At 33.5% G+C, this 27,101-nt stretch overlaps 1 protein-coding gene and 1 long non-coding RNA gene across 15 annotated transcripts; both read right to left on the bottom strand.

The window, feature by feature from the left end:
- Nucleotides 1-849: 849 nt before the first annotated feature.
- On the bottom strand, nucleotides 850-12,539 carry LOC110792039 (uncharacterized). 11 transcript variants are annotated; one of them, XM_056831611.1, is made up of 5 exons: nucleotides 12,341-12,538; nucleotides 8,951-9,107; nucleotides 8,415-8,445; nucleotides 4,339-4,446; nucleotides 850-2,876 (listed from the first exon to the last, which is right to left on the bottom strand). In XM_056831611.1, exon 5 carries the CDS (start codon nucleotides 2,688-2,690, stop codon nucleotides 978-980), a length of 1,713 nt encoding a protein of 570 aa, XP_056687589.1. In that variant the 5' UTR covers nucleotides 2,691-2,876; nucleotides 4,339-4,446; nucleotides 8,415-8,445; nucleotides 8,951-9,107; nucleotides 12,341-12,538; the 3' UTR covers nucleotides 850-977. The 11 variants fall into 11 exon arrangements, with proteins under 11 accessions (XP_056687589.1, XP_056687591.1, XP_021852531.1 ...); XM_056831613.1 differs by having other exon boundaries at nucleotides 4,349-4,446; XM_021996839.2 differs by lacking the exon at nucleotides 8,415-8,445 and having other exon boundaries at nucleotides 850-2,659; nucleotides 2,792-2,876.
- Nucleotides 12,540-19,752: 7,213 nt separating this feature from the next.
- LOC130464071 (uncharacterized) lies at nucleotides 19,753-22,161 on the bottom strand. Of its 4 annotated transcripts, none has more exons than XR_008924366.1 (3): nucleotides 21,812-22,161; nucleotides 21,276-21,395; nucleotides 19,753-21,009 (listed from the first exon to the last, which is right to left on the bottom strand). It is a non-coding gene; the product is annotated as an uncharacterized lncRNA (long non-coding RNA). The 4 variants fall into 4 exon arrangements; XR_008924365.1 differs by having other exon boundaries at nucleotides 21,280-21,395; nucleotides 21,812-22,155; XR_008924367.1 differs by having other exon boundaries at nucleotides 19,753-20,974; nucleotides 21,280-21,395; nucleotides 21,812-22,136.
- Between the last annotated feature and the right edge of the window lie 4,940 nt (nucleotides 22,162-27,101).

Here is a 27,101-nt window from a genome sequence, read left to right as displayed (position 1 = left end):
CATTAATCCTTATGAAGTTGTTGATTTAAGAGAGAGAACTTCCACATGAAAACGCTTATACACTTAAGGTTTAAGTGAGGAAAAGTTATGAGGTGAAGCTTTAGCATGATAACGTCTTTGTAAATCCTCATCATTATTCTAGCGGATTTGTGGGTTTTTTCTATCGGTGCTCGGGTTTCCTACTATAAATTTCTTTGTTTCCGCATGCTTGGTTTTCTTGCTTATTATTTTTCGTAATTCGTAATTATTAATGGTTGTTATCATAAATTAGTTGGAGCATTTCTAATTCACAACCAATTATTGTTAATTTAAGTATCGTTTCAGCACATTTACCATACATCTGTGATGAGGTTTCCAAACAGACTCTAAATACGAGCACGATAGATATTAGACTCATGGATTCATCAATCAGGTAATGTCGTCTGTGTTCATCAAAACGGCAGATTTCAGTTATAGACAAATTAGTACATATATAGTTGTACATTTTGTTGCTTAAAATATTGTCTTTTATGCCCTGTAAATTTGAAAAACCATACTCCCTCGATCCCTTAATACTCGGCCTGTTTTGACCGGACACGATTGTCAAAGCACAACTTTAACAACCAATTTCTTTAACTACATATTATAAAAACTTATAAAAATATTAATATTTTGAAAATATATATTAAGATGAAGCCAACAATATAGCAACAATATATAATAACATTTGTTTTCATATACTAACATTTGTTTTCATATACTAAAAATAAAATGGGGTCAAAATAAATTATGTAAATAGTGCAAAAAGTCAAACTGGGTCGAGTATTAAAGGACGGAGTGAGTACTCAGTATGGTATAGCACAAATTAAATGATAGGGAAAATAGAATTTTGCTGTATTACATTGCAGATAAAAAGCATAAACTTTGACTGACAATGGAATGTGCAAGGGAGATTTTTACACCAATAAATCAAGATAAATGATCACTTCAAGATCAAATCATGATGTTGATGATGAAGGATTCGTCTCCAGAAACAGTCCTAAATGAAAACCCAATAACCAAACGATACTAATAAGTTCACCCCCTTGACAAAGCCCTCGTACATGCTCGAGTTTATCATACTTACTTGCACCATACACCAAGATTTTCACCCACTCGTGGCTCATCATTCGCCAAAGTGCTTCCCTGTTATACCGATAATCATCATGCAACTTATTAGCTTTAGAAATGGCATCAGAAAGACTCTGCACATAATCATCGTTGGCCTCGTGTGAAAGATCGAGGTTAAGGATTTTCTGGCAACATCTTCTGAGACGTTCCTCAAAACTTCCGGTTTGATGTTCAACAGCTATTTGTTGAATGATTCTCCGCGCTGCTTCTGCTTCACTTTGTTTCAAAGGGTTTCTCCATGACTTGGGTGCAAAGTGCGGCTTCATAAAGAGAAGGTACGCCATGTAATCTGAAAGAGTCTTACTGTATCTGCAATGTTCATACCCCCGCTGCCTATTACTGGGAATGTACAAGAGTTCTGTTGCAATGTGCCACACCAGCACACTAGTCTTGTAGGAATCATCATTTGACCATCTTCTTTTCAAGGATGTAATGATATCTGGTTCACTGTTTTGCAATTGCCTGAAAATGAAGTTGCCAAGTTCATCAGTGTACCATTCACCAGAAACAAACCTGAAGCTTGTGATTAAGTTCTGTGTGCCTGTCAATTCATCCAATTGCCGCATATAAGCTTCCATAGTCGGACTTCGAGAGCTTGTTTGAATGTTGTATCTCATGAAGTTGAATTTGCAGATTGTCTCAGACCATCTACGGAAAAAGTTTCTGGCAAACCTCACCCATACTGAAGCACTGTCAGACCACCACCGCCGCCTTTGAGGAACAAACTGAAAGAGTAAACTACTAATAGGACCATGGTTAGCTCCCAACGCAGCTATGGTCCAGTCAGAGAAGACCGTCATGATGTAGGATAAGAGCTCCAAGGTTACAGTCCCCCAAAGCAATAGGCTCGTTACATTGTAGTCAGCTCGTGAGATGTCAGCTGATTTAGATGAGCTAATAATAAAAAAGATTAGGGCTGAAACACAAAAAAGGGATTCAATACTGCGGAGAAAAACATAGATCAAGGACCAATTGTTATTAAGGTGTTTGCGAATGGTGCCATCGGTGTGAAAGGATTCATAAATAAAGTTGAGCTCTATTTCCACTATTCTGATAGCATTGCTAGGTATTTCAATGGCTTTGAAGAAATCTCTTACCGGACGAGTTCTCGCTATATGCTGATCATCATCAGCAAGGAGACACAGGGAATATTTCTTTAACAAGAAGTGAGCATTGCAAACCGTCTGCGTATCATCATCAACACCAGTCTCGTTTAAAGCTCGACCCAATACTAATTCAGGGTCATGATCAGATGAAAATAACCAATTAGAAACCGTCATCATCTCCTGGGTTCCCATCCTTAACCGAAAGGCTCGGCAAAAAATCCTCCACACGGCGAGGCATAACATGACCCGGGTTGGGAAAGGAAGGTCCCCTTGAGGAACAAATAAACCAACATGAACCACTAATTGCAAGAGAATACTGAACGTGGAGGTACGCCAGAGGTTGTTATCATCTACAGAATAGGCTGTAAGCCGCTCTTGGCCGGCTAGGTGGAGCAACATTAAGGCTGCCCATAGACCGAAAGGCATCTTCTTCATTGTGAAAAAGTGAGCTCCCACTACAAGATAAAAGGTAGCAAATGCTACCTTGGTGCTTAACAAGTAGATTCCATAGATTAAGTTGGTTAAAAACACATTACCTGTTCTTTTTCTGAATGTGGCCAACAGAAGCAGTAGCCATTGCAGCAACAAGCTTAGCAGTACTGCTGCTTTCACATGCCATTCCTGCCACAACATGTTTAAGCCTTGGCTACTGACCATTACTAGATAATTAAATAACTGAATTAAAGTTTTAACGTATGATTTAGATAAAAAGAAAAAAAATCAATGATAAATGATTAAGGTGTCACACAAATTTTGCAGGCTATATACAGTTTGTCGCACAGAGTGATGAACGATTCGAGGCAATAGTAGTTGGCGCATAAGTGATTCATCGTACGCGGGTGCTAGTCAAGTCAACTTTCTATACTTCGAATTCACACAGTCCGAGTACAATTCAAAACAGAGGTCAATTTTCAGTTTTAAAAAACAGAGGGTTCCTTAACAACAATTCAAACTACTATGGTGTACATACGTATTAGCAATATTTGAAATAATATAATCATACGGATCGAGCAGTAGAATTTGCTCCTCAACAATAGACCATCTCCCCCATATCCCAGCAGACATCTCGACCTCAAACTAAAGGACTTACTACGTAAAAATCAAACCCAAATTGATTGATCCGTTCACCAACCTTTCACCAATAAGGATAGTCTTGGGTTCAGTGGCGGAGACAGGGGTGTCAAGGGTGGGCCGCCGACTACCCAATTTTGTAAATAATAAACGTTTATACCTTATATTTATTAGAAAAAGTAAATTAATACGAACTCATAACTGTTTTATTAACAAGTAGACAGTTCCAAATTCAAAAATATCGACCCCCCGATTCAAAATTCCTGGCTCCGCCACTGCTTGGGTTATATGAAAAAATATCTTCTACCCATCAAAAATTAATCAAAGGGATGACAATATAAGACCATAGAAAAAAATTCACACAGAACAATATCTTGTAAACGTGAACTGTATCTTTTCAGCTCCACGCCTCCATGCTAAAGTTTACAGTTTGTTATATCGTGATATCCAACTTCCGTTGACCCAACAATTCAACTAAGGGTAAAAGATCAGGCAATTGGTAAGATCAAAAGACTGCCCGGGTGCAATTGGTGGCTTGTGTTTGAAGTATCTAGCTTCTATCTTGAATTGCATTATGTTTGCTTCACCTTAATTTGACTGAAACAAACTTATTTTGTACTAATCAGGAATTAACTTAATTTATCTAATCTTATTTTTGCTGAAAAGGACTGTGTGTTTGTTAAATTGTGTGAAATAAACTAAAATAAGCTAAAACAAACAGACCCTTGAATATAGAAATATATGTCTTTGGCTATTTTTGTTATTGGGAGAAGTTTATTCCAAACTAACAAGTAAGAGCACATTAGATAGTCCGTACAGATCTTTGGTTCAATTTTAATAGTTTCTCGTCCACTTCTTTGAAATTGCGAAAATTGTTACAGCTTAAGGAGCATTTTATTCATCAAATTTCATTTATATGTACATAATTAAACGTATTTAAGCTTAATTGAACATATCTGACCTTGTCAGATTATATGAACTTGTTATAGATGTAAACTGAACATTTGTATACCTGATTTTACCTAAACTTGTGAACTTATCTTATCTGAACATCCATCGTCTTCCATCACGAACGTTTCTTTTCTTTCCTTTCACCAAAGATCCTTTTATTCACATTTGGCTGGAATATAAATAAAGACCATAATCAAAGAAAATTTGACAAAGGCTAATTATATTTCACAAGCAACAAAATCTAACAACATATTTAGATAATACAGACGGTAGTTGTTATAGACTGACTTGTCACACACGGTACCTAATTTTTGTCGCTCCTAGGATTATGAATAAAAAAAATACCAGTAGTTGTATTAACACATAATCAACCACGTGATTAGGTTTGATTTCTATTGGATGATACATCGTACGTACAAAACTTGAGTAAACCTAGCTCGATTAAGACTGATTTCTATTATAACATCAAAAAAAAGTAATTAAAAAATTGTCATTAGCATCCTGATATCAGAGATAAATTAGAAAATAAACTAGCTTGGATTTTGAAATCTTCAACCCCTCCCTCACCAAATGTCTCCAAAATTGTTCATATACACCTAATCAATAAATTAATTATAAATTTACAAATATATACGCGGTGGCGTGTTATTCGAAATTCATGCATTCCCATGCACTCAAATCTCGCAAAAAAATCTAAGTTTAGTATATAAATAGTATAAAACTCAAAGCGAAACGTTTAATTGAGAAACGGGGGAAACGTGATACAAGATTGCCACATTTCCCCCTACTTCTTATCCTCCTATATTTCTCCTCGATCCATTTTTCTTTTCCTTAACTTATTCCTGTGAGAAATCAAACAAAGAAAAACTATTTCATAAACGTGTTTTCTCCAACACGATTATTTTCCATGAAAACATATTTTCCATCCAACTCAATGGAACCCTAGTTTCCAGAAACTTACAAGGAGAAATGACAAATGGGTGATGCCATTTTTGTTGGTTTAATGTACAACTAAATCTAATAAACATATAATAGAATGACCATCCCTTGGAAGAAGTCAAGGGATTAGACAGTATAAAAATGGATGGAATAATACACACACAATAGCACGATATTCTGAAGAGAAAATTAAAATAAAGAAACTCAGACACCAAAAGGCAAAAACTAGGCATATATAATTACCGGCCATATAGTATATATTTACGTCAGCTTCTAAGAAAACACAACTTAAACAGATGGGCAAGTAAAAAAGACAGGAAGAAGTCGTACACACAAATTAGATTAGATTGAATCATTAAACACAAGGTTAAAACTTAAAAACATCTCTCCAATTACCATTTTGCAACCGAGAAATGGATAATTCTTGCAGAAGCTCAAAAGAATTTGACAAAGAATGGTATTTCAAAGTATTAGTTGCCTCGAGCCTGGGGTTGCAAATCCTTCTGTATCTCGCAGCACCCTGGAGAAAACGAAGTACAAGCAAGACCGTGCAAGCCTTGATCTTCATCATCTTTTCGCTTAGCAACTGGATTCCTGCCTTAACTCTCATACTCATCAGTAGTTATGCTGTCTTCAGCTATGATCGCGGCACTACTGGCCATGAGTCACCCCTGCTCACATGGGCATCTCTTATGTTGCTTCATCTTGCAGGCCATGGACAGGAAAGGGAGTTTCCTCTATCACTTAATCCGGGTGAGATTACTAGGGAATCGTATAAAGTAATTTTTGAGTTTCTATTCTATAATATGGTATTTTTAATTGCTTTCCTTTTCCAATTTGAGTCCTGGAAAAGGAAAACAATGCCAGTCACCCTTACCTTTGTCTTGTTGGCATGGACAAGAACTTTTGCCAAGCTAAAGCATTTGCGGGATAGATGCAACGAAATCAACCAAAAATCGAGTAAACCCACGTTGCAGTTACACTCTTGTGAAACAGGTCAGGTCATGGAATTGAATGAAGAGAGCGTGGCACTTTATGCTCGTTATTTCTTCAAAAGATTTTGGAGGTTGATTTTGGGTCATCACATACAAAATGGCAATCCCAATAATACCAGCAAAACCTCTTACCTTGGGTTAAACCCCGTTAATACCAGTAAATCCTCCTACCTTGGGTTAAATTCCGATAATACCAGTGAATCCTCTTACCTTTGGTTAAATCCTAAGAGTGCCGCCAGGATAGTTGAAGCTGAACTCAAACTCATCTACTACAAATTCTATGGAGGGGTGGTCCCGTATAAGTTTGAGCTTCTTATTATAACTGTACTTCTAAGCGTAGAGTTCTCTTCCTCACCATTATTCATTGCTACAATATTTCTAAATAACTATGTAATTCTCTATGCTATTTTATTTCTCATGAGTACATTCAAAGTTTCTCTTTTCACAGCCGTCAAAGAAGTAGAAATCCCTCTTCTTTCAACGGCTTTATTGGCACTACCACCCTTGAGCAAATCACTATACATATGTTCCTTAGACTTTTCTAACAACCTCCTGTATATATTACTAATCACCCATCATCTTGTCGCATACCCCATCATGCAGACACACTACTTTCCTCATGTTTACCGTAATGACCCTCATTATTGGCCTAGGTGGTCTAGAAAAATCCTAAGATTCAACTTGCTAACATACAGCCTCAGGAAACCATCAAAGATGTCAGCCACTATACATTACATACTAAATACATGGTCTTTATCTGGTAAGGAGAAATACAATGACGAGATAGGGGAATTCATTTTCAGTGAGCTAAGAAATATCATATTCAAACTATCAGATGACCCTTTACGTAAATTGAATGCAACAAGACAGATTATTGCAGCCAAGGGTCTATGGGTGCTCAAGCAGGACAATCATCACGATTTGGTAGATTGTGAGGCTTCATTCGAAGAAAGAGTGCTCCTATGGCACGTAGCCACGAGCATCTTATACCACACCAGCAGCACGAATACTCGAGATGATGATCAAAGCACTATCCAACCACATTACATGAGTATGCTTTTGTCGGATTATATGGGATACCTACTGATAGTGCAACCGTGGATAATGTCCAAACGGAGGGGAGCTGCGCTTAGAAGATGTCTAGAGATGTGGACAAATATTTATGAGCTCACTAAGGATAGTGGAATACAAGGCTATCCGACACAAGGGATGCAGCTCGAAAGAATTTTTGAAGAGCTGATAAGCCAACAACAGAGCAGTGGGAATGATAAGACCCAAACTGCGCTACAGGATGCATATATCTTGGCTAAAAAGCTAGAGTTACAGTTTCCTGATGTAAATCAAAAGTGGAGTTTCATAGTAAAAGTATGGGTGGAGAAGCTAGCCTACGCTGCTTTTCAATGTAATCCGATTGATCATATTCATGGTCTTAGCCAAGGTGGTGAGCTTGCTAGTATTATATGGCTATGGATGGTACACTTTGAAAGCGTGCCTGAGTCTGCTTTAACAGTGGAGAGTCTCCCAAAATTGGATCCACAGATGATGTATACTTATCCAATGAGAAAATCACGTACAAGGCATAAAAAAAGATAACTCTGATGTTCCAAGGGAAAACAAAATTTCTATCGTTATATCTTTGTAGTTTGTAGTAAGGTTTAGATGTTAATATTGTCCTACTTGTTGAATCTTTGTAGTAATGTTTAGATGTTATCATTGTCCTACAAAAATAAGCTACGTTTGATTTTTGATATCAAACATTATCATTGTGTACAAAATACTACCGATGACCTGAATAAGTTACACAGTTGTATACTGAGTTGTATAATCCATGCCATATTGTACAATCACTTTAGTAACTTTATTTCATTACTTGTCGTTTGTCAATAAAAGTACCAAAGTACTCCGTATTACCTCGCAGTTACAATTTTCGAAGGAAAGACATGCTGAACCTTACACAACGATTCGATAAAAAAATTCGGAAATGGTGGAGGGGGGAAAATAAAGGAATAGAAGGTGGGTAGAAAATGGAAAGGCGAGATAAAGTTGATAGAAGGAAAAAAACGTAGGAGGGTGGCGGGTCAGGATTTAAGTCAGGGTGTCGACATGTTAATAAAATAATTATATAATCCGTATTGATTAAATTTTTCTAATAAATACAAGGTATAAACGTTTATAAAAAAAAATGGGTGCGCGACGGTCTAACCTTGTCTCATAGTCTCATAGTGGCGCCGCCACTGGTAGGAGGAGTGTGCAAATTATATCCAAAACAGGAAAAATTGAATTAGGATTGTCACAAAGTTTCTAAATTTATGTTTTGTGAATTATCTAAAACTCAGTCAATGCACAAATACTTTCTGCATTCTCCTTTAATTGCAATGTTTTGACTTCCACACTTGCAAATGCACACGTTGAGATTACTATCTTCAATCATCTATTAGTAAAAATATGAAAATTTGAAAGTATACATTAAGATTAATATAAAAACCCTTCACATATTAACAAAAAAATTGTGGTCGAAGTGGAATATGTGAATTGTGGAAAAGCCAAGACGTTGCAATTAAAAGAGAATGGGGAAGTACGTCATAGTGATAGGATGCACAAGTAAAAGGAAAAAAGAAATCAACATGCTATAACACAAATCCTTAACTGGGATGAGACGATATAAGCAAGCCCAAACTATGGTTATGCCTCCAGATCACTGATTCACAACAATGATGTCAAATGGAGTAGTAAACTGACCTCAAAGAACGACTTCCGTGATCCTCTATAAATACGTCGATTTTTAACGTTGCTCAAAAGCTCCCCAGCAACAACATTTTTTGCATCCGCTAGTTTAGGAGTAATGAGTGGCACAAGGTAACCTTTTGATCTCCTCTGACGGCTCTATGCATGGATCCTGATATTGACATCACAACAACGCAAGCAATGGTGTCAATGATTTCAAGTAAATAATGACTCAATTAATGGATGAAAACAGCAAATAAGTACACATACTAACTCAATCTAGAGCCAACCAAAAACTAGAAGCAGCCGACATGCTCCTTATCACACGAAAAATTGGCATAAAATTAAAGATGGGCATAAGTGCAAGGAAAGAAAATTCAACATTTAATCAAACAAACGGAAGAGAGACAAGGGAGAGAAGCCCAGTAACAGAGCCCAAAGTAAAGTTCCATCTTAAAATCAATTGGCAAAGGGAGTAGCCCACTTGGGTTATAAACTGGAAGTTCTTTGCTTCATCTTTCTATGTGGGATACATAATAATCACACTTGCACTAACATTATACTCCCTCCGTCCCAGATTAGTTGTTACACTTTCCTTTTTCGGCTGTCCCAGATTAGTTGTTACACTTTTAAATTAGGAATGACCCCACAATTATTATATTGTCTCTCTCTTCCCACTAAATTTATGTTTTTCCCCACACCCTCTCTCATACAATTAAAAAAATACCCCACTAACTTCTATCACATCTACTTTTTCAATAAAATAACAATTGATAACCAAACAACCACTTATCACCTAAAACTTTGTGCAAAGGTAAGTGTAACAACTAATCTAGGACGGAGGGAGTATAAGGTTTTACCAAAACTTATCAAAGAATCAAACAACAAAACTGATTTTACTAGAAAAACAGAGGCTTTACATAGTAATAACATGGTTTGAATGTTTGATACTTTGATGTAACTTATTCTTTAAAGCCTTTTAGATACATGCATATAAAACAAGAACTTTAATCACGGCCTCGGAATCACCTTCTTGGATAGAAATCTATCCATTAGGGTTGATTGAAGTCTCCAAACACCTCTCTTCTTTGCCTTCTATCTCTTCCTACTAGTGTTTATAGTGACATAAAGTATCCATTGGTTAAGTAAAGCATTACGTCGACTCAGGTTGCACCAAATATGCCCCAAATTGCCGAGTCATACTGGAAATATCAAAAGCAACCGATATACTATAATGAATACATGACTATTAGTACTACCCTACAACAGCAATCACTGCTTGAGAACAATTTCATAATAATATCTCCTTGAAGTAATCCATGCCCTTGCCTCCTCTTTTTCTTTACTTGCTCTGACACTGACAATCCTAAAATTAACCCTAAACCATTTGCTTTTAACCCTGAGGATTCTTTTCGCTCAAAAAACTTTGCATTTAAATACTATCCCCTTAAACTGCAACTGTGAACCATTGACGCCAAACAAGTATGCAACTGCTTTATCATATCATCAAGTACATAAATACCCAGATTTCTTTTTTTGGAACATTATAATGTTGAAAACAGTGAGATTTAAAAACACGAGTTGCCTTCTAGCATTCACAACCTTAGCCTAAGTATTTCCAAGTTTCTCTTTAACCATCTCCATAAAACTGCATCCTTTGGACTGATTTCTGCAGCATTGTGCAAATTATCAGCTTAATCCAACACATCCCACAGCTCATATTCCCAAAAAAAATAAGTCCCCATGTCTTCAATCCAAATAATTTATTTCCTCTTTCTTCTCTTCCTTACACCTATTTTTCAGGAGATTATCATAGTTCATCCCTACTATTAAGATGAACTACTAACACAAATGGGATTAAACTCTATCCAATCGATAGATGGATACAAAGGCACTATCCAGTCTCCCTGAAACAAATTGCAGCTATTTCAAAAATAGAAATAAAAATTCAACAGTTGTCCAAATGAAATGAAATTTGCTTTCTCGTTCTGATAACGAGGAGATATCCATCTTGCTCTTACAGGATTTGGTAGAAATTTATAACACCTAACTAACCTCTGATGCTCTCTTTCATGTATTGAACTCTGCCATCCAGAAAAATCAGCAAACTAAGAAAGCATATTCATACACACACCTTTGATGAGATAGTCAATGTGGAAATATTTTGCAAAGAGCCAATACAAAATTTCAATCCCCGAGATTATCTTCACATCTCCCATTTCACAAGCACCTGAGTTGTTTTATATAACAAAGACAACTTCAACATTATCTATTCATGAACTAATGGCACATCAAGTCACCAACTATGCTAGGACTGAAAAGCCCCTGCCACTTGTAACTAATACAGTTCATTTCTCCCAATCACAGTTAAAAAATTATGGGAAATGATCAGAGATTCTTAAAGGGAAAATAGCTTCCGTGTCAAAGAGAAGAGCTACCTAAACACATCTCATTGTGCATAAAGATAGAATATCAAAGAACACTTCACATGCCCACACACACACACATGGACATTCGGTTTGGGTTCCAATCTTGAGTATGACACTCCTCTTTTTTAGCAACTGTGTATTCAAACCCCTATCAAAATCACATAAGAATTAACAACCACTAGCGTTCTTCGACCACCAAACCAACCATACATTCTTACTTCTGTTCCGATCCTCTCCAAATGGTCCTACCCTTTAGCCTACTAAATCTCAAATACTCAATAGCTCCTTAATGTGGCTTTAAAATCCATGGACAAGTGCACATCCTCTCCAAGTCTCCTCGTTAACTTTTAGGTTTCCATATGTCTAATTCTCATTGGAGATGCACTCGCCTGAGCACCATCAACCAACTCAGCCTATCCAACACTCAGCATCGTTCACAATACACTCCACCATCTCCACGTACAAAGTGCCCAGTTTGTCACAAGCATAACAACAATCCTCTATCTTCCATAGTTCCACATAACTTCTCTATATGCATACCATATAGAAAAGCTTGCCCATGATCAAGCCTACGCTAAAGCTCAACTACATGTTTGGTAAACGGAAACAAGTTGAAATTTGTATGTAATTTTGCCGGAAAAATATAAAAACTCAATTAATTACATATAAATTCGTCACCATTACCAACCTTATTGACACCTACAATCCAAATAGATCACACAAAAAGAACAAGCTGATCAAATTATTATTTTTTAGCGAAATTGAATACCCACCGATTGTAACATAACCAATCCAAAATGCATAACATGATCAAATTGTCAAATTTTTAACTTATAGAGAATATTATGTCGGATAAAATTGTCAAATTTTAGCGAAATTGAATCAACAAATGGCAAAATAACCAAACGCGAATCACAGAAAAAGGACATGTATAAAAACTAAAAATTTGGATGCAAATGGGAAAAATTAACTCTACCTGTTGCTAACGAAATTGAATCCCTTAATTTAGATTTGATCATCGTTTGATTGCGGAATTTGTCTTCGTTTACCTCTGAAATTAGTGCAGAAATGAACGAGAGCTCGATGCTAAATTCAATAGAGGATACTGGAAAAAATAAGAAAAGTATCTGCGCAGATAATTGAGAACAAAATTAGAAGGGTTTTCTGTTTCCAACTTTCGTAATTGCAAACGGATACCAAATTATTGCAAACGGATTGGGCCTCTTATTGGATGGGCTACATCCGTTTTTCAATACGCAATTATGGAGTAAATGGCTTATCCCAAATTTTTGGCTGCATACCTATGCATGCAATTCTGCATGCAGGGAAATGATAAATCCAAGGAAGAATTTCACTCCTTCCAAGGAAATCAACTTTAAAAAAATATGGATTTCCTTGGAAGAAGTAAAATTTTCCTTGGATTTATCACTTCCCCTGCATGCATATGAGCTACAAATATTCCATTTTAGCAGTTTTGTGTGATTTCTCCTTTCTTTTTTTTAGTCCATTATTCTGTGTCCTCCTTTTTTTTATTTTTTTTTATTTTTTGAATTTTTTATTTTTAAAAAAAAATTTATCACAGTTGTTTTCCTAAAAAAAAGATCTGAACATTTGAGTAAGATACAAGAAGCACACATAAAAAACACACAAATGAACATTTAAAGTAATTTAATGAACATTCATGTTTAAAAAATGAACATTTCATTTATTTACTTCTACTTCCTATTTTCTCTTTCTATATGCTTCTAATTTTTCTGCTTCCTTCCTTTCGGCTTCACTTTTTATGTACATCGGTCTCTTTTCTCTTTCTATCTGCGACCTTATTTCCAGATTCTTTTCTTGTTGCTTCTGCCTTCAATTCTTCTTCAATTCTTACAACATCTCTTCATACCATATCTTCCATTTCTAAATCAACTTTTTTTCTTTTATTGCCGCATTCTTATCAACATTTACCTTCCTGCAAGAAAATCATAATGTTTTTAGTTGAACATTATTCTGTTTAAGGTGAATATAAGACTTGAGAAACTGAACATCACACAAAAGTGTTTTTTATTTATGAACATATCATAGTTTTATAAGTTGAATTTAGTTGAACATGATTCTTTATAAATTGAACATGAGACTTGAGAAACTGAACATCACACAAAAATGTTCTTATTTGTGAACTATCATCTTCTATAAGTTGAACATGATGAATTATAAACTGAACATGGCAATTTTTAGACAACGCCACTTTTGATATTTTAGTAAAGAATAATGAACATCTGCTTATAAAATCTGAACATTATTAAAGAATAATGAGCACCTACTTAAAAAATGCTTTTGAAAATATCATACTAGTTTTATAGGTTAAATTTAGTTGTACATAATTCTTTATAAGTTGAACATGAGACTTAAGAAACTGAACATCACACAAAATTATTGAACATATATTAATTTTATAAGTTAAATTTAGTTGAACATGATTTTATATAAGTTGAACATAAGACTTTAGATCGAAACTGAACATCACACAAAGGTATTGAACATATATTAGTTTTATAAGTTAAATTTAGTTGAACATGATTTTGTGTAAGTTGAACATAAGACTTGAGAAACCGATCATCACAGAAAAGTATTGAACATATATTAGTTTAATAAGTTAAATTTAGTTGAACGTGATTTTGTTTAAGTTGAACATAAGACTTGAGAAACTGAATATCGCACAAAAGTATTGAACATATTATAGTTTTATAAGTTGAACGTGATTCTTTATATGTTGAACAAGAGAGTTGAAAAACTGAACATCACTCAAAATCAAGACTAACAAAGTAGCAAATTAATCATTTCTAAAAGAAGAAAATATTTGTTCAGCGATATTATCAGCGTAAATAGATGAAGCTAATACTAATTACTATGATTAATGAAATTAATACATATCACAACCAAAAGTTAAGCAATGCAACTTGAGTTAACATTTCACAATTACACAAATTACATAATACGATAGATGTTTTTGGTGCCAAACATAATTGATAGATAATCACATCATATATTGTTCAAAAGATAAAAATAATTAACATCACACAAAAGTGTTAAATTTAGTTGAACATGATTTTGTGTAAATTGAACATGATTCTTTATAAGTTGAACACGAGAGTTGAGAAACTGAACATTACACAAAAGTATTGAACATATTTTGCCTAAAATTGGACAAGATTCTTTATAAGTTGAACACGAGAGTTGAAAAACTGAACATCGCACAAAAATGTTATTAGTTGTGAACATCACTTTTATAAGTTGAAATTAGTTGAACATGATTCTTTATAAGTTGAACACGAGAGTTGAGAAACTGAACATCACACAAAAATATTGAACATATATTAATTTTACAATTTAAATTTATTTGAACATGATTTTGTGTAAAATTGAACATAATTCTTTATAAGTTGAACAAGAGAGTTGAAAAACTAAACATCGCACAAAAATCTTATTATTTGTGAACTATCATACATAACAACAATCCTAACCACAATACCACCAACAAGTACAACAATATCAAAATTAACAAATGTTGTTCATTCTAATCACACTTATAATTCTTTATCAAATAATCTGTCACCAAATCATAATCAATAATGAATAAATTGCAATTTCTCTATCAAATTAAAATTCATAAAATTGACACTTAAATCAGAAAACTATTTGCAATTTGACTTTATTAATTGACGAAATAAGTGAACTATTCACACACAAAATTAAATACATGGACATGAAAATTCTCAATCAAATTCACACAAAATCTAGGGTTAACAACTAATTACTTTCAAAAAAATTCGTCCGAAATTAGTAAATTCAAATTTAGTAAGTTATACAAACGAAGGAGATAGAACTTACCAGATTAAGAGAAGGAAGGATTCACGGTTCTTAGTTGAGCATGAGTCAGACAATGCCGAGAGAGACTTCGATGTCAGCGGTGAAAGAGAAACTTCCAGAGAGCGGAGCATCGATGTTCGGCGGCGGAGATTGTCGACCGCCATGGCACAAGATCAGAGAGGCAACGTCGCAGGGGAGGAGAAGGCTTCAGCGACAATATCTATGGCGCAGTGTCGCGTGGATCTAACACGATTGAGTAGCTGCGCGCGGTTGAGGAAGTGGCGGTTGTTAGATCGAAGGGAGGCGGCGGTGAAAGGCGGAGGGAAGGAGGTCGGATTGTTTGGGAGGAGAGAGAAAGAGTGACTTCAATGGAGGAAAGAGAGTTTGAGGTTTTGATGAGAGAGAAAACGGTGAGAGGTTTTGATGAGAGAGAAAATGGTGAGAGGTTAGAGGAGAGAGAAGAATGGTGAGAGAATAGCTGCGTGCTTTTGTTATCGATGAAACGCAACCGTTTAATCGCGTATGCATGTACAGATAGGTGCATAGCTATCTATATATTAATAATTAAAGACAAATTTGTCAAAAACTACCTTATAAAATATGATTTTTGCGAAAAACTACCTTATAAAAAAAATGTTGTAATAAACTACCTTATAAAATTTTTATGTTGTAAGATACTACCTTTGGCCATATTATGAGCATTAATTTAAAATTACGACGTTGACTTTACTAGGTGCATATTACGCGACATCTAACGGGAAAGACGTAATTAAATGGCACGTGACATATATATGGTAAAGTCAATCCCGAAATTTCGATCAAACGTTCATAATTCGGGAAAAGGTAGTATCTTACAACATAAATTTTTTATAAGGTAGTTTATTACAACATTTTTTTTATAAGGTAGTTTTTCGCAAAAATCATATTTTATAAGGTAGTTTTTGACAAATTTGCCATAATTAAATGGCTTATTAGCAAGTTGCTTGAGATTGTTTTAACTGTTTACTAGTTTATGTTGGTGCTAATGCACGAGATAACAATATAAAATATATGTACATGTATTAATGAATTTTCATACACAAGTTTATATTTTAGTCAGATTGAACCATAATTTCACCCATCAATAGTAATAACAACGTGTTTATTGTGCACTTCTTACAATCTCAGTCATTACTATAAATACATCAATTTTCAATCGGTAGAGTCAAAAACATGTTTGGTTGGATTTTGACTCGTTACTTTTCGGGTTGTCCGAGTTACGTACTTACGTGTCACAAAACCTTGTTCAAGACTCAGTATTTTTGGCCGATTTTTGACGTGTCTACCCACTTATTTACTTTAAGGTTCACATTGGACCGACACTTATCAATTTATCATCCATGGTATTCATCACTCAAGATATATAGTTTTATGAACTTATTACCACTGGGTCGCAAAACTAAATCAATTCTAAATTAAAGGGATCACGACATCACGTCAATATACTTTGCTATTTTTTTTCTACGAAGGAGCCACAGTGGCGGGGATGGGAATCGATCTCAGGATCACCTATAATCGGGATGGAAGCTCTAACCAACTGAGCTATCACTCACTTTGCTATTAGTACTACGTAAGTACGTATCGATTATTAATGATAAGTGTAGTATAGCTACTCTCTCAATCCCTAAACATTTAACCCATTTTATTTTTTGGGTTAAACTTTAAAAAGTTTGACCATAAATTCTAACTAGCCTAAAAGAATAGTATGATTTGTGAAATATTGTTAGTCTCAGTTAAATGCAACCTTTTACAAAATTTACATGTATAGAATTTTAGATATTTACGTTTAAAAGACTGTAAAAAGTCAAATGGAGCACATATTTAGAGAAAAATAGAGTATTACGGAAATATAATCAACTTGTATCTAGCCCTAACCTTTACCACTTCGGTGAGTTTGGTCCTTCACAATTTCACAATCATAAGTAGGTCAAGTCCGACACTACAATATATATTTTGTTCGTTTGATTTTCACTTAAACCACAGAAAAGAGTTCTATAAAAGAATAAATCCAGTAGAGTATGTGAACTAAGACATTCAAGCCAAAAGCATCGCTTAAGCAAGTCAACTACCTTAACTTTTAAGAAGATTGAGTTCGATTTCAAATAAGATTAGTTCATAATCATTAAAGGTTGCATAGCTTAACTTGCAACCAACAAAAAAAATCTAAGTAAATTGAGTTATATTCAAATAAGTGAAAAATCAGATAAATTTATCTACATATAATACTCCTTATATCGTCAAATACTATAGTCACCTTCTAAATCGAATTAATGAGACTATAAAACAATACAAACTTTTATATAAGACGGTCTTATAAAAAAGACCTCATTGGTGTCATATAAGTTAAGTAATGGAATCAATTAGTTAAACATTATAACTAATTAGTATAGCATTACAATCAATTAGTTAAACACTGAAATTAATTAGTTACACACTGAAACTAATTAGTTACACACTGAAACTAATTAGTTAAGCAATGAAACCAATTAGTTAAACAGTGAAAGTGGTCTTTCTGGTAAGACGGTCTTACACAAATGTTGTCGATAAAACAAACGGCAACTTTTGTGTAAGACTGCGGAAAGACCACTTTGGTTGCTTAACTAATTGGTTTAATTTCTTAACTAATTGGTTACATTGCTTAATTAATTGATTCAATTGTTTAACTAATTAATTCATTTGCTTAACTAACTGGTTTCAGTGCTTAACTAATTAGTTCAAGTGCTTAACTAATTGGTTCATTTAATTTACTTATATGATATCAAGGTGGTCTTTTGTATAAGACCGTCTTATAGAAAAATTTGTATAAAACAAAAGCAAAGTCATTTTCTTAAGCATGGGACCGATGATAAAATAATACTACGTGTTCACATAAAATTTGCATAATATAAAAATAAAAATCTGGTGAGAAACAAATAGCAATTGCAATTTGCAAAGAGCCGTCGCCGACATAGTATTGGACAAATTATCGGGGAAGCAAATGCGACAAATAAGGTGACATGAAGGGGGCCGCCTTTCTTTACGTATTTACGTTTGTTGGGTCCTCACTCCTCAATCCTCATTGGTTCATCTATAATCCAAAAAAAAAAAAAAAATTACTCCCTCCGTTTCTTTTTGATCTTCCTGTTTGGAGTTTTGGGTGGAAATTAAGAAACTGGAATCTTTTAATAATTGGGTGTAAGAGAAAATAATAAATAAATGAAGAAAGTAATAAAGAAATAAAGGAGAGAGAAGATATTTTTATGAAAGTAATAAAAAAATCATAAAAGTGGGGTTGGGTGGGTGAATAGGGAAATATGAATGAATTAAATAAGGGATGGTGGAGAAATTTATGGTAAAAAGTCATGTCCCAAAATAGAAACAGGAAGATCAAATAGGAACGACATTTATAGAAACAGGAAGATCAAAAAGAAATGGAGGGAGTAGCATAGATGAGATTCTATATCAGGTCTTAATTATTACGGGTTTAGATTTTATTAACTAAATTAATTGACATCCATATTTATAGTCAACTATGGTTTTCTGGTTTTATTACGGAGTACTTTGTTTGACGGCTATTTTTGTGTAAGATCGTCTTACCGAAAAGACCACTTTGATTGCTTAACTAATTGGTTCCATTTCTAAATTAATTGGTTCCATTGCATAACTAATTAGTTCCAATGCATAACTAATCGATTTCAGTGCTTAACTAATTAGACTTAGTGATTAACTAATTAATTTCATTGCTTAACCTACTAAAGTGGTCTTTTGTGTAAGACCGCCTTATGTAAAAGTTTTACTTGTCCGATGGGTCAAATATTCAAATACTCTTTTCGTCCTTTTTATTTGCCTCATTAACCATTTTAGTATGTCTCTAAAACATTATCCCATTACTATAAATATTCATAGGGACCACAACATTTGATATTACCTTCTCGTTACAGAAACTACATAAAGTGTTAGAAGTGTAAGATCTTCTGAAATATTTTCAAATTAAAGATACACAAGTCATTATCATTTACTCATACTCGTAAACAAAATTGAAGAACAAAAGAATGTAGTATAGTGTGTAAATGCACATCTCAAAATAGTATTTCAAATGACACTACTAGAAAAATGGTTTATAACGACGAACATTTTCATCGTTATAAGGCTAAAAGTTCGTCGTTAAAACTTTTAACGACGAACTTAGTTCGTCGTTGGTTTTGTCGTAACAGCTTCCGACGCTATTGGTTATAACGACGATGTTCGTCGTGAATTTTCAACGACAAAATACTTCGTCCGTCGTTAATTTATTACGACGGTTCAATTTGTTGTCGTTATTATGCATGCAATAACGTCAAACAAATAGAAAATATCGACCAACTAAGTCGAGGTAACAAAATGTTCAAATTTTCACCAAAATTTTAATTAGCATCTAATAACAATAACATATATTGCTTAAAATGTTTCATTACTCATTCAAATGAAAAGGAACAAAAAAACTTCGTATAAAAATAATATTTTTAGCCAAAAATATGGCAACACAAAATCAATTTCTCGCAAAATTTCCCTTAATAGTAAGAAAGAAAAAAGAACATCTAGCACTTAGTTCCATCCTACGGTATCCTAGAAATACATAACTTAATGAGTACATCAAATGATTTAGGTTTCCCCTGCAAGCCTCGCACGCACACACCAATTAAGCTTCAGCCCATCACAACAGCTTGCACATTTGCATGCCTCTGCCATAAGTCCTGCACACATACACAGACCCCCGCATACTAAAAAAACACACACATCTGTTATTACTATTACAAGGCATTAAGAGAAATAAATTAGAAAAATAAAATTTGACATACATTTTCCTATAAGTGAAACCCTTTTAAATGAAGCTACTCTATGCAACATAAGTTTTGCCATATGCACATAAGTAAATTTTCCATCAAATATAGGAAATAAATTTAAAGGTAATGGTGCAGCTAGAAACAAGTTGAAGAAACAAACTTAAAAAATACATCCTAAGAGACACAATAATCACACCAATAATAGAATTGTTTGTGGGCATAACCAAACTAGAAAAATATGAACTTATTAGGATCAATAATCAATAATATGACTAAACTCAAAGGTACTATTAAGCACATTCAACATCCAACTACACCCAAACTTATAAGAATATAACTAATCTGCTGCAACATGTAAACTAGTGCGAAAAGTTTATGTCAATTAACACACATGCCCAGTAAATCACTAATTATGAAATTCAAGAAGAAAATGAATAGCAGGTTTTTTTTTTTTTATGGGTAAAATACGTAGTTATCATTTAATCAAACTCTTTTCCATCAGAACAAGGGGTAAAATGTTTGGTGGGGATTCATCATACCAGAGAAGTTCCTCATCAAAAGAGAGGGAGGTTCTAGCCATTGTATGTGCCACTTTATTACATTTTCTAGTATCAAAATGGAGTTGCAATCATAAAAACTACTGACATATGCAGCAATATCATTTACCCTCATCTGCACTCTCGTCGCCTCCTTCCTCTTCCCCTGCAACATTAAGACCAGGTGAAGACAGTCCATCTCTACCTCTATATATTTGTAGCCAGCATCATAGGTGAGTCTTAGACCAAACAAAACAGTAGCAGCTTCGGCTTCCACCACTGACAGCCCCGGAGCCCCCACCATACTCCTTCCTGCAATCAGTAGCACATTCCCGTTTCATCCCTGACAACAGCTCCCAATCCCACCTTCTCATCTTGCTGCAGTGATGCATCCGTTTTGAACAGTATGAAAACTATATTGAAGGTTAATACTTAATAGTATGAAGATTAAATTTTCAATTCATGTTAACAAAACGAATTGCAGGTTAATACTTAATAGTATAAAAACTAAATTTTCAATTCATGTTAACAAATATTTATTTCAATTGTTTTTTACTGATTATTTGAACTAGATGAAATAATCATAATACACATCCAATTATCCAATTCACATAAACAAAGAAATTGCAATGTAAAAATAGAGTGATTCAAAAAAACAAATGGGTAAAATTCGAGTTACCGACGAGAGATCTGATGTGCTCCCAAAACGATGGCCTTGATTTTGATTTTCGATGCTCCATTCTTCAGATGTTGGATATCGAGTTGGTTGTTTTTGAACCAATCTATATCATCAAATTATCTATAAAAGTAGAAACCCCACTTCAAAATCACAAATTTTATAAATAAAATTGTTAAAAAAAATAGCTTAATTAGGTAATATAAACTAGAATTATAGCAAAAGTTCAAGCCAGAAACCAGAACTGTAGCAAAATTTCGGGCCAAAAACCCTAATTAAAATTTAGACCAACAAAATTAAAATTTTCATTGGGAATTCGCGAATTAAAAGTAAAAGCATAAAATTGAGAGTAAACAAACATCTTATTTCAACATATAAAGCAAGGTAGTTTCCAGGATTATCGAGAGCTAAAGATAGGATCTTCGCTGTAATTCAAGACCCAAATTTGAAGCAAAACATAAAAACACAATCGTTAATTGATGGAATGTTAGGATGGAGATATTATAATTTTATTAAAGAAGAAGAAGATGAAAACTCACCAGGTAAAGGTTTGAGAAACGGCGCCTTTGCTACCTTTTGCAAGGGGTGTTTTACTCAATTTTCATGTGGTTCAAATACTTGATACCCATCGTTATAGGTTTATTGGGATTAACGACGAACAAATATATGTTTTTTTTCTTTTTAATTTGTAAAGTTCAATGCTAACGACAACTAACCGGATTTGTCGTTACTAGTATGACATAATAAGGCTTCTCACGACATGTTTTTTGTGTTGTCGTTATTGGGTTGTCGTTAAAGATAAGAATTCTAATAGTGTGATTCTTCAACTATTATCTAGATTGGAAAGACATATATGGTCAAATTCTCTTCAACTACGAGGGCGGCGTGTCTCATATCAGATATGTTTTACAACAACACATCACCCCACTAACGAGAAAATAGGGATAGACAAACATTAAAACATGTGTCATTTTTCAAAGAACAGATGCCATTTTTAAAAAACGGATGCAATTTTCCAAAAATATTGATTTTGTCCTTTAGCGTTTGTCTTTAACCTATTTTATCGTTTAGTGAGGTGATATATTTTTGTAAAAACACATCTGAGATGGATTTATATTTCCACCTTCGACTACTCAGATAATATAGTTGAGGACCTTGGGGCCTTGGGGGTGGTACTACCGTGACCTAGACTTAAGACCGAGCCCAAAAATATTGTAGTTGTAGAAGCAACTCATTATTCAATTTATATTATTACGCTTTATTAATTAAAATATATTGAAAAAGTGGAAATTAAAATGCCAAAAAGAAAAAAGAACTTTAAACAAAGTCATACAACATGACAACGGTGCATTATTTAAAAAAAATACTCCATAACTAATCCACAATTAAATAATAAAACCAGGGTTATGTCTCTAAACCCATGATGATTAGGGGTTGGCATATGATGCATGAAACGTGCCCAAAACTATCAAAGTGGAAAATGGGATCAAAATAATGATTTATTGATTCATGATAATTTTAAATATTGTCATTTTCACGACACCAATCAAGCAAAACGTGCCTTTCTGTTTTTTTAATATTAACTCCACATATTATTTAATTAATTTAATTGCCATTTGATATTAATTTAATTTCCAATTAAATAAGAACCTTATCTTAGAATATAATTAAGTATGTAGTAATATTTAATTAGAGACAATATCTGCCATCGCCCCACCAACAAATCAAGGGTTAGTGATTTTCTCTCGTGAAGCCAACGCATTCTCTCCTACTCCATTTCTTTGATGCTTCATTTATTGTTTTTTAATATTTCGAATGATTCAATTTTTTATTTTTATTTGCAAGTTGAGCGTTTATTTATTTATTCCCCTCCTCTTTATATTTTAATATTTTTTTTATTTTTTTATTTTTATTACCGTGTCCAAAATGCTTTCCTAGTTTCCTTCGTGTATTATTGTAAATTAAAATACAAAAAATTACCCACTTGTTTTTTTTTTTTTTTTTAATGTGTGTTGATTTTTCTACGGACTATTATGAATAAATACAATATTTTGTATTAAAAGAAATAAAATTAGTTTAATTATTAATACCTCCGCTTCTAGATGATTTATACACCTTTCATTTTAGTTCGTTTCATAAGATCTTTACATTGTGTTTTAGACTATTTTTGGACATAAAAATTTACTATTTTCCCCCTTTTATCCCACTAAAATTTACATTTTTCAACCACTTTCTCTTACTTTATTCATTTTTTTTTCTTACACTCACCTACTTTTTTTACATATTTATCTTACTTTTTTTTTTTGAGGGAAAAATCAAGCTAATGCATTAATTTAGGGACAAAAAGTCCGAGAGTACATAGGGGGAAATATCCCTAGGGCAGTGATTTTCCCATACTTGTTCTACCCCAAAAGGCATTAGCTTGGCAAGGTGATGGGCAACAAAATTCCCTTCCCTTCCGACATGAGTCCAACTAATAGAACGAAAAGACGTACTTAGAAACAGAATGTCTTCTAAACATATTTATCTTACTTTATCCATATTTAATCATATTCACCCACCTTTTTACACGCTCTCACTTTTTTTTTAATCTTAATATATGTGCAAAAAGTAACGGTAGTGATCATTGTGAAACAGAGGTAGTAGATTTAAAGTTGAGGTATCTGAGTAAGACTATATTGGCTGGATTTTCGATTTACCCATCATGAAATCTCGCATCTCAAGTAGTCAAGTTCTCAACGTCGTTTGTTGAATTGCACGGTGGTGTTCTTCAAAACATCTTTATTGTATAAAAGAACGTTTGGGGCGACGTTAAAAAAGGATTTGCTTCTTTTACCCATTATTTAACTCAGAAAAATAAAAATAAATTAAATGTAAAAACCTTTTATATAATTATATTATAACGTAAAAGGGAATCTATATAAAAGCTTTTATGTTTTGACATCGAGAATAAAAGATATTTATCAAAATTCCAAATATAGAAAATAAACAAAAAAGAGCAATAAGTAATAATAACCATTTAAGTATTATTGTGTACTGTGTGCATTTTTAAGTTATAAACACACATTGTGCACATATAAATCTAGTACACTAATATTGCTACATCCACTAACAAATTACTTCGGAAAATCATGGATTGAACTTGTGGTTGAATTACCATCTTTCTAACAGGAGTTTTATTCTCATCCCTACTTTGTAAAAGGGAACTCCGTATTCCCCCTTCTCGAAAGGAAAGTTATCATGTAAGAATAAGAAATTAAAAAGGAAAAATAAGTCACGTAAAAAGGGATGACGGGTGTACAATATATATGATCACCCTGAGCATTATTTGGCCTAGTTATAACCCAATATGCACTACAAAGTACGTGGTAGGATATGTTCTTCTAAAACACACACCCTTAATTAGTAAAAACTAACATAACCTAAATGATAATATTAAATGCAATATGTATCCATAAGAAACATGTTTTAGATGTTTAACATAATTCTTGACCAAAGAACGAGGAAAACATAAATCATCTATATTCAAAGCTTCATAACACGATGGGGATTTGCACGAGGGACTTAAGGAAGCATATAGGAAGCAACTCAAATTGGTCAAAAAGCTACACACTCTTTAAGTCTCTAAGACTGAAAATATATTATGACTACTTTGTTGGTTATATATGTACCCACCGAGTGAGTACCGACCAAGGTTAGTTCTAGAAAGCACTTTACATGATACAAATTATGAGTCAATCTTAAGTCCAGTTTGGTTCACGTGGAAAATAAATTTCAGTAGGAAGTTCTAATTCATGGAAAGTTAATTCAATTTCCTCGTAAAGTTCTTAAGAAATACTCCCTCCGTCCCGGAATACTCGACCCGATTTGACCGGCACAGAGTTTAAGAGGCTTGAATTGACTTATTTAATTTAATAGATAGTAGTTGATAGTGGAGTATTATTTTAATGTAGTTAGTGTGAGGTGGGTTAAGAGGTGGGGTTGGGGGAGAGTAGGGGTTGAATTTTTAATTATTTTTTGTATAGAGTAAGGGGTAGGTGGGTTAATAGGGGTGGAGTGAGAAATAATATAATATTGTTAGAGTATTTCCATTTTTAGAAACAGGTCAAGTATTAAGGGACGGCCCGATAAGAAAAACAGGTCAAGTATTCCGGGACGGAGGGAGTAGTTTTAAGATGTTTGGTTACATGTCAAAGCTTCTATTTCCTAGGAATTAATTTCCCATGATTTAATTATATGGTTCACTTTTATTACTTCCTGAAAATTTACTTTTTTTATTTTTTATTTTTCCAACTCAAACAAATAAATTATTTTTCTGGAGCAACAATTTAGGATATGGAAATTTTGGCTCACAAATTTCATGGGAAATATGACTTACCGAGGGAGGTGTAATAAGCTTATTCCTATGTTACGTGGGAATTTGGACTTTCCGTGGAACTCTCACTTCCCACCTTTCCCCTTATTAATGGACACCAAACACGAGATAGAATATGAAATCCTAGGAACTAGAAGTTCCCGTGTCAATCGCTGCAAACCAAACATATCCTTATGAATCATGAATCAATCTCAGGAAGTACGTTCCTGTGTCAATCACTAGAAACCAAACATGTCCTTATAAATCATGAATCAATCTCAAATTTCGATTAATACCAATTAAATCCATGAATGTTTATAGACTATTACATCTCATGATTCGATGTATAATTAAACCTAATTATTGTGTCCATTCATTGTAAATAGTTTCTTGGTTGTTTAGGCTTTGTTGTCTGCGTTTGTTTTTGTTCTTTGTTGTTGGCTTTTGGTTCTTCCTAGAAGGTTTGAAAGCACAGCTTTGATCTAGGTTGTAATTGTTTAAGTTTTGAATATATCATCTATACTTACTTACTAAAAAAAAAAAAAAAAACTAATTATTGTGAAGGTGGAGATTCGTCTTATACTACTCTTATGCTTTTCTTACTTTCATGGGATTATACTACACTTATCCTTTTGTTTTTCATGGGATCAAAGTCATCTAACCCATAAATATTGGAATACCGAAATTCATGGAACATATATTCATCTATGTAGCATAGAACTTTTTGTAAAGGTATTCCCTCTATCAATAATTGGCAATATGCTCTATATTTTCACTCAAATAAAAACAAAAACAATATCTTCTATAAAACACAATATAATACCCATTCGTTCTCTTTTATTCTTCATGTTTGGAATCGGGGAGGTAAATAAGAAAATTAGAATCTTGTAAAGATTGAGTGTAAGAGAAATTATTAGAATAAGAAAATTATATTTTATGGGTATATGAAAGAGAGAGAAATGAATAAAGAAATAAAGTAAATGGAGATATTTAATTAAAAAAATCATAAAATAAGGTGGGTGAATGAATTGAGATTTGAGAGTTGTGAATGAATTAAATAAGGTGGGTAGAGACCGCACATAATGAAAAATATGTGGAGAACTTTTGTGTTTCACAAGGAGTATATAATTAGAAACACAATATAGACTCTAGCTTGTGTGCATGCAACCCATTTTCTTTATGGTGTGTAAACAATTTATAAAACAAATATAATTAAGAAGTGAACGTGCTATTAATTTGATTCATCTACAAAACCAACACTACGTACTCCATTATATCTGTTCCCGAAAACTAGTAATTATATGCAACTCAATATTAGTAAAAACTATTAAAAAATTTAAATTAAAAAATATACATTAAACTAATCCAACAATATAATACACAATAACATTTGATTTTCATATATGTTTAGAAAATTTGGTCAAAGTTAATGTATGAATAGGATAAAAGTAAAATTGTTACACGTAATTAATCAG

The sequence above is a fragment of the Spinacia oleracea genome, chromosome 6, assembly GCF_020520425.1.
Source record: "Spinacia oleracea cultivar Varoflay chromosome 6, BTI_SOV_V1, whole genome shotgun sequence".
Classification (NCBI taxonomy): domain Eukaryota; kingdom Viridiplantae; phylum Streptophyta; class Magnoliopsida; order Caryophyllales; family Amaranthaceae; genus Spinacia; species Spinacia oleracea.
This window is presented reverse-complemented; position numbering and strand designations above follow the sequence as displayed.

Excerpts from the sequence above, each read along its gene's own strand:
- LOC110792039 (XM_056831606.1), bottom strand. The coding sequence starts at position 2,912 with ATGGTCAGTAGCCAAGGCTTAAACATGTTGTGGCAGGAATGGCATGTG.